At 38.0% G+C, this 8834-nt stretch overlaps 1 protein-coding gene across 1 annotated transcript; it reads right to left on the bottom strand.

The window, feature by feature from the left end:
• Nucleotides 1–4037: 4037 nt before the first annotated feature.
• LOC133288275 (glucan endo-1,3-beta-glucosidase 8-like) lies at nt 4038–6009 on the bottom strand. The gene is made up of 3 exons (XM_061485999.1): nt 5657–6009; nt 4164–5250; nt 4038–4091 (listed from the first exon to the last, which is right to left on the bottom strand). The coding sequence occupies exons 1-3, from the start codon at nt 6007–6009 to the stop codon at nt 4038–4040; spliced, it is 1494 nt and encodes a 497-aa protein (XP_061341983.1).
• Between the last annotated feature and the right edge of the window lie 2825 nt (nt 6010–8834).

Here is an 8834-nt window from a genome sequence, read left to right as displayed (position 1 = left end):
TTGATCAGGATATATTCCAAGCTTGTGATTCATTTCCATAGGAGTTTCAGATGGCTTGCAATCTAACATTCCGGTTTCTGTTAATAGATCCAAGATGTACTTTCTTTGAGAGAGAGAAATCCCTTGTTTTGATCTTGAGATCTCAATTCCTAGAAAGTATTTGAGCTCTCCCAGGCTTTTCATTTCAAATTCAGTGCTCAAGAGTTCTTCTAATTTTTTTATTTCTTCTAAATTATCTCCAGTAATCACCATATCATCCACATACACAATTAGAGCAGTGATTTTTCCTCTTTGTCGCTTTATAAATAAGGTATGGTCAGCATTACTTTGATTATACCCGAATTTCTTCATAGCTGATGAAAATCTCCCAAACCATGCTCTTGGAGATTGTTTAAGACCATACAATGCCTTTTTTAATTTGCATACCTTTGTTATGGGGTTGGATTGTGTCTTAACTCTAGGTGGTGCATCCATATACACTTCTTCCTTGAGATCTCCATTTAAAAAGGCGTTCTTCACATCAAATTGTTTGAGTGGCCAATCCCTATTTGCTGCAAGAGAAAGAAGAATTCGGATTGTATTCAGCTTGGCTACAGGTGCAAACGTGTCTTGGTAGTCAATGCCATATTTTTGGTTGAATCCCTTGGCTACTAAGCGTGCTTTAAACCTGTCAATGCTTCCATCAGCTTTTACTTTTACGGTATACACCCATTTGCAACCAATGGTTCTCTTGCCTTCGGGTAGAGGAACAAGCTCCCATGTTAAATTTTTCTGCAAAGCTTCTAACTCAACGTTCATGGCTTCTTTCCCCCTGGGGTCTTCAAGTGCTTCCTGTACATTGTTAGGAATGCATACAATAGATAATTGATTCACTGTTAGAGCATATGAATTAGATAACCCGTGAGTTGATACATAATTGTTAATAGGGTATTTAGCCTTTGCTTGTAAATCTGGTTCATAGACTTTCCTAGGAATTCCTTTGGTTGATCTTACAGAATGCTGTATAGAAGGAAGAATGGGTGGTTCAGGTTTATAATTTACCGCAATGGAGTGTGGTTCAGATTCAGAGTTTACCTCAAGATTGGAATCAAGGTGTTGTTCAAGAGTATGATGTTGTTCCGGAACATCTCTTGATGATGAATCAGTGTTTGGAGTTAGATGTGGACTACTTGTTTCTGAATGCATGATACTGTCTATTGCCTCAGAAGTGTTTTCAGCTGTATCAGAGTAAGAATTAAAATCTATAAAGACTTCTCCTCCAATTTGTTCATAAGGTTTCTCCCCCTGAGGAGAAGAATCGAGTACTCCCCCTGAAAAAAAAGGCTTCCATTCATGAAAAGTAACATCAAAAGTGACATGTAGTTTATGGAGAACAGGATCAAAACATCGGTATCCTTTTTGGGAATCCGAATATCCAACAAAGACACATTTAGTAGCACATGGGTCCAACTTGTGACGTAATGGTTTTGGAGTATGGACATAGGCACAACATCCAAAGATTCGTGGTTCCAAATTTGAAACATGCGGGATAGAAAAATAGGATTCAAGTGTTTGTTGAGGGGTTTTGAAACCAAGGACATTAGAAGGTGTTCTATTGATGAGATAGGCAGCAGAGAGGACTGTCTCTCCCCAAAAATGTTTGGGAACATGCATTCCGAAGAGGGAAGCTCGAACAACTTCTAATAAGTGCCTATTTTTCCTTTCAGCTAGACCATTCTGTTGTGGGGTATACGTACAGGATGTTTGATGTTTGATTCCTTTATCATCCAAAAAAGAGGTAAATGTATGGTTGGTATATTCTGTCACGTTATCTGTTTGTAGAATCTGAATATGAGAGTTATACTGAGTGAGGATTAAAGAGTGGAAGCGTTTAAAAGCATTAAAAACTTCACTTTTGGTTTTCAAAATACACACCCAAGTCATACGAGTACACTCATCAATAAACGTTACAAAATACCGTGCAAGAGATAAAGACGGTTCCCGAGAGGGACCCCAAACATCAGAATGAATTACTTGAAAAGGAACACTGCTTTTATTTATACTAGGAAGATAGGAGACACGATGGCTTTTGGCCAATTCACACGTGTTACATTTAAAATCAGCCTTATTCAAATGGGAAAACATTTGGGGAAACAACTTTTCTAAATATGTAAAAGATGGATGTCCTAATCTATGATGCCACAACCAAACAGAGGAAGAAGCTTTATTAGCAGTAGTAGTATTGAAAGACTTGACAGCGGAGACACAAACATGATTTAAATCCAGAAAATAAAGCTTTCCACGTCTAACACCATAACCAATTGTCATCCGAGTTGAGATGTCCTGAAACAAGCAAAAATCAGGGCAAAAAACAACAGTACAGTTCAAGGATGCAGTAATTCGCGAAACAGATAAGAGGTTAAATTCTAAGGAGGGAACCACCAATACAGAATCCAGGAATAAATGGGGGGATAAGGAAATGGATCCTTGGCCAGTGATGGGAGAAGTCTCCCCATTTGCTGTGGAGATACAAGGCAAAATGCAAGGTTCACAATTATGTAAATCAGAAGAATCTCTAATCATATGATCTGACGCACCAGTGTCAATTACCCAAGTATGATTTCTAGTAAATGTAGATAAAGCAAGAGTGTTACCAATATGTCCCTGATGTGCAATGTGGGCAGCGGGTGAGGCAGGGATTACAATCGAAGCAGCAGCAGCATCAGGTGTGGTGGTAGGAGCAGAAGCTTTCCGGCGCGGTTGCTTATTGAAATCCCACCAATCGGGATAACCAATGATCTCAAAACATCTTTGCTTGGAGTGACCACTAGCCCCACAGTGAGTGCAAGAAAATTGAGGCATTTTTCCAAAGGAAGAGGAGGAGGACTTACGTGGTTTCAAAGGACCAGAAGGACGAGTCAGCAAGGCATTGGAGTCAGGGGAGGGACGAGCAGAATTGAAGGTGTTCCTTTGATTTATTTCACGGCGAACAAAGGCATACGATCCTTCCAAGTCCAGCTTCGGTTCCTTCCGAAGGATTTCTCCTCGGAGGTTGTCAAATTCAGAGTCCAATCCACTGAGAAAAATGTGGACTCTAAGGCGAACCATGGCAGAATGAAGGTGGACAACTCCGTCGACGGTGGATGCCTGGGATGCCGTGCGGTGATCAATTTCTTGAAAAATTGCAAGAAGATCATTGTAATATGTGGCCAACGGACGCCCGTGTTGCTTCATCGTGAACGATTTTTGATTCAGTTCGAAGAGCACCGTTTCGTCAGACCCGTCATAGTAGGTGCGCTTGCAAGCCTCCCATATCTCTAATGCTGCATCCAAACGGAGAAACCGAGGCATGAGGGAAGGACTCATGGAATCAATGAGCCAACTCTTAACCTTCTTGTTCTCCGTGACCCAAGTGTCGAAAGCAGGATCAGTGGAGGGGGGTTTCGATTTGGTTCCGGTGAGGAAACCGGTTTTGTTTCTGGCGCCGATCCTCATGTCCATCAGCTGGGACCATATGGGGTAGTTGGGTTCATCTAGGAAGATGGAAATAGGGAAGGACGATGAATCTTGATGGATGACTATGGGTGATGGGTTGCTGATGGGAGGGTTTCGTTCAGGGGATGAGGGATTTGATCGTGCAGGGGATGAGGGATTTGATTCAGGTGTTTCCATTTGCAAAGAAGAAAAAAGTGGGTTTGACGAACAGTAATGGGCTTCGGAAGAAAAAATACGGAAAGGAAAAAAATATGAGACTTGTTCTCAAAAGTTATTTAGAACCAAGGCTTCTGGTACCATGTTACAAAACAGATACATAAGAATTCATTGTCGTTGTATATTTCTTTACCTCAATGAGGGTTCTTTTTATACAAGAGGTCAGTAAAACTAATTGCTAATTAGTAGGTAACTAATCATTCTATTCTAATCTCTATAGAATCATTTACTGAATAATAGTCTAACAAACAGCCTAACAAACTACAAACAGCCTAACAATACATAATTTTAAATTCAAATATATTTCAACATTTAGATAAAAGTGAAATATGCTAAAACAATGAAAATCAAGAGGAAAGTGCCCAAAACTGTCTAGTTGGAGTCCCAGGATGCTCCAAACGCTGTTACATAGAGAAATTTACATGGCTTCCAATATCTGCCAGCTATATCAAAAACATAACAAAAATAAATACCTCTAAAGCTTTCTTTAGGATGTAAGAAAGCCCTCCATGTAGTAGCAAAGAAGAACCATGAGCAATCATCACAGGGAATTGACAACCCTTTTCTGATGGATCCTCATGTGTTATGATAGCCAAACCAGAGAAATCACAGTCCCAATCCCTCTGGTCATTTACTTGATAATACATATTGAATGCATAAGATGCATTCCCTTGGAGACTTAGATTATTACAGGTAGAGCCATAGCCAAGGGCAGTACAATCAGATAGGCTACAAGCATAGTCAATACTGTCAGCCAAATCATCCAAGTTAGTAACATCTGGATCTAAAATACACCACTTCTTTTCTTGGTACTTTATACCTTCCACAGGGACCAGGCCCTTTCCCTTATGTTTACCAGTTAAGTCTAATTCATACTTTGGTTTTCCATCAAACTCAAAAACCCCCCAATGCCTCTCAAAGTTCCCAGGGGCAACACTTTTAGCATTCTCATCAATGAGGCTGAATAGATACAAGTCAATTATGCCTTTCCTTTTAGGGGTACCATTGCCACTCAGAACATGCTTAATCAAACCCAGGTCGAACCTCTTTGCATTCTGGACATTAGCATTCTTGTCACCATCAGTAGGCCACCCAACTTCACCCACTATAACCTGCAAGTCAGGATACCCTGCCTTGTCTACAGCCCACAGAAGAGTATCAAGATTTGCATCAAAAACATTGGTGTAAAGTGCATTACCATCTCTAAGAGGCTTGTTATTTCCATCAAAAAATGCAAAATCAAAGGGAAAATTATCATTTCCGTATAGACTAAGGAAAGGGTAGATATTAACTGTAAAAGGTGCATTGTTTGAATATAAGAATTCTATTATTTCAATAGTGAGGTCTCGTACTTCAGGCCTGAAGTCACCAGCTGATGGCACTGGATTTGAGTCTGGTGAATAGTAAATATCAGCATTGAATGGAACAGTTACTTTGACCTTTGATTCTAGCCCAGCATTATTCAGTGATGCTTGTATATTCTTAAGAGCTGGCAAAGTTTTCTTTAGATAGCTGCCATTGTATGCTTTAAGAAAAGGTTCATTACCCACGGCAACATACCTGCAACCATAATCATGCAGAGTAAGGAACAGTTGCTTTAAACATACAACAAAAAGCTATTACATATGATCAACAAGAATATAAAAGGATAATAGAGTAAGGTATGTCATTCTAACTCCCTAATTGAAGCACCAAAATCAGACACAGGAATATCCAGCTGACCAATTTCACAGAATATACCTTGGAAAAAGCATGCTATCAAGCTCATTGAAACAAAGCGAATAATAATGACTTGCACGCACGCAAATGGGATATTTATAAAAAAAAATTTGACCAAGAAAAATTAAAGAACTAGCAGCATCTTCAATAAAAATAAAATAAAATAAATCGAGAGTAATAAAACAATAGAACAATTTGTAGAGCCAGAACACTATATATAATATATATAGTTGTAGGACTACCCAACTTGATATTGACACCACCAGAGAACAAGTAACTGGTGACATTTTCATAAACCCAAGAATCTGCAGCTTTGGGACTGTTACTCATTTTGTCCAACATGTTATTGGGTATTGCAAGCATGACCTCGATATCAGTTCCCATAAGAGTTGCCATAATCCACTCATCTGCATCAAACAGCTTCAATTTGCGGAACCTATTTTCCTTAAGCATCTTAACCACCTTCTCAGGTGGAAGCTGGTGGGATGCCATGGTTCCCCAATTCACACCAATCCACGCAGAGCCACTCGAGACCACAGTTAAGAAGACAATGAGGAATGCCACTATGTGCCCACAGTTTGAAGCCTTTTCTTGTGCCATTGTTTTTGTGGGGTTTCTCTAATTTCGGGTGTATCTTGGGATTTTTAACGAAGATTCGAGAATGTAGACAGAAGAAAAACCCCTCAATAAGTGGGAGTCAGTCAAATGGAAGAAAAAGAAAGAAAGTGCAATGTATGAATGTATGATTCTAGGTGGCAGAATTTGTAGCCGCGGGGATAGCTCAGTTCCTTGGTGCTTGTGTTTCAGGAATCAGTATCTTAGTAGAGAAGTTAAAAAAAAAGTTGAATTTTTTTTTTAATAAGGATAAAAAAAAAAAGAAGCAGAAAATGCAGTGAAGTTTCCTTGTGCTTGAGAGTACCTTCACTGAGAAGGTGAAAAAGTGGATTCGTTGGTGGAAGGAATTTTTTAGGATTCGGAGGAGAAAGTGAGCGTGATAATTTTAGGGGAAATACTATTTTCATATTATACGTGATAAAATTCTTTTTTACACATTTTATAATTGTGTTTTTTTTTTGTTTTTTTTTTCATATGAGAGATCCACAAGTTTGTCTTTATGACACGGGATAATTTATCTCCTTTAACATGAGATTAATAAAACTCTAATTTTATTTATTATATTTGGTATGAGATTTTTTAAATTTTCTTGAGAATTTGATTTTTTTCAAATTTTATGTTGTGTATAATTTTTTTTGAAAATACTATCTAATCGGTGGTATTTTAGGATTCCCATAGCAATTTTTTTTTGTTTTTTGTACAAGTATAGCAAAAAAAAATTTAATACAACCAAACATAGTATTAAGAAAATTAATTTAACATTTTCGAAAATATTTTAGTCTATCAAATAACTTTTTGATAACATTTCTTGAAAATTTATTTTTTCACCATATTTATGAAAATCGTGATTCCCGTGTAAAAAAATTTTGTCGTCTAATAGAAAAGGCAGAAAATGTATCCAAGATTGTATAATTATCATATTGACTCCATTTAATAGTATTGGCTTAAAGGATCATTGATTTAGTCACATGAATTAAATATATATAAAATATAATAAATATAAAATTAGAAATATTTTAACTAGTAATTAATGTTTTTTTGTGGTAAATGTTATATGTTATAATCCACATAATCTAGATTTGAGTTTCATTAGTGATATTTTTCAAGCATGTTACTAATAATTCTATAAAACCAGTTTTTTTCTTTTAAAAAAAGGGAGCAGGGTTAATACCTGTTGATCCGGTGCAGGTTTAACACTATTTAAACCTAATTCAAGGTTGATTTATCGATTTCATACAAAGTGAAATGCATAACTGTTCTGGACGAACATTAATATGGATCTATATTCTGGTTATCTGCCTGTGTTATCTCTATCCTTGGTGTATATATGGGGCTAGCTTCTGAACAGTTACCTCTATTATGGAAGTGGTGGGTACCATCGTGGCATCGTGGTAGGCCCACTTATAACTCCACTACTTGTAATACTGGCTGACTCAATCAACTGCTAACTTCCCTACGTGTAATACTTACTGACATGATTAACCGCCTATCCGGGTAAAGTATATCCGGGTTCCGTGTCCTTTACTCTTACGAGCAAGTATGGCTCAGTGTATGAACCCGGAACATTAAGCCCCAAAGTCGGAGTTAAATGGGTTTTTACTCCGAGTTTAACTCTTAAGGTTTCACTTATTCTGCTCTTTACTTTTTCCTTACGTCAGTATCCTTATTAAATACTCTCTGCTTATTCAGCTTCCAATAGTCACTTGTCACTCTCTGATTACCTTGATCTTCGAAACGACTTGACATCTGAAACAACTCATCCTGACATCTATCATATTTTTGAAAATCGGAAACGTCACTTACCCCAATCTACCCTTATATTACCGTTTGCCTCTTTTCTTTTCTTACGTTTTTTCTTCTTCTTCTTCCTCTTGACATTCCCCTTTCTTGCGATTCTTCCTGGTTTTTCTCCCTCTCTGTTTAGCTGGTTTCTCTGCGTGGGTCTTGCCACCATTCTTTTACCACCTGTTTGAAGCCCCCAGCACCTTATACAAGTAAGTTCTTCTATTTCTTGTATTACATCGTGGTTGATTTCTGGCATTATTTGTGCATATTAATGCTTATCTTGTCATCTATTTCCTTAACAAACCTTTGCCCAGAACTTTTCATCTTATCCCTTATCTCTTTCCTTTACTCCATACTTTCTTGATCTTTATCTCTTCTTCTTCTTTGGTTTTCTTTAACCACCCTATCGTGTTCTGGACGGGTTAGGAACACATTTTGCGTTATATACATTTTATCTTGCACTATATCTTCTAAAATAGATTTTATTGGTAACTTTCCGTCCAGGCCATGCCGAGGAATCGTCCGTACCGTTCGCTTCCCCTTTCTCGCTTCGCACTACCTTCTACTGTTGAAGGTTTAGAATGGGTTGAGGAAGAAGCTCTAGGGCTTCGTTCCTCTTATGAAAACCAGCCGAGTTCCCTCCGTACTGCCTTACAAACTGTACCTCTATTTCGTGACTCAATTATCACTTCTTTCCGAGTTGCAGTACCCGGAGAAGAAGAACGTATTTGTTCGCCTTCCAGGCAAGGTGAGAACTCTTTCTTCTTTGCCTACAAATGTTTATTTTCTGAACTCTTCATACCTTTACCTTTCTCCGATTTCCAAATGGACGTCTTAAATCACTTGCAAGTCGCTCCTTCTCAGCTACATCCTAACAGTTGGTGTTTTTTACATACCTTCGAGATAATCTGTCGTTCGTTTGGATTCACCTATTCCTTTCGGGTCTTTTTCTGCCTTTTTACTATGTTCTGAAATGCTGTAGATAAAAGATGTACTCGTCATAGCTGGGTATCCTTAAAAGCTCG

This window comes from Gastrolobium bilobum, unplaced genomic scaffold (genome assembly GCF_033153095.1).
Source record: "Gastrolobium bilobum isolate Gb01-03AN ecotype WA unplaced genomic scaffold, APGP_CSIRO_Gbil_v1 utg71309, whole genome shotgun sequence".
NCBI classification, from domain to species: Eukaryota; Viridiplantae; Streptophyta; class Magnoliopsida; order Fabales; family Fabaceae; genus Gastrolobium; species Gastrolobium bilobum.
Note: the sequence above shows the minus strand (reverse complement) of the source record. Positions and strands in the feature narration are given on the sequence as shown.

Excerpts from the sequence above, each read along its gene's own strand:
- LOC133288275 (XM_061485999.1), bottom strand. The coding sequence starts at position 6,009 with ATGGCACAAGAAAAGGCTTCAAACTGTGGGCACATAGTGGCATTCCTC. Across the intron at positions 5,251-5,656 it reads TCTGGTGGTGTCAATATCAA|GTATGTTGCCGTGGGTAATG; the intron begins GTTGGGTAGTCC and ends TTATGGTTGCAG. Across the intron at positions 4,092-4,163 it reads TCCTAAAGAAAGCTTTAGAG|CGTTTGGAGCATCCTGGGAC; the intron begins GTATTTATTTTT and ends TCTATGTAACAG.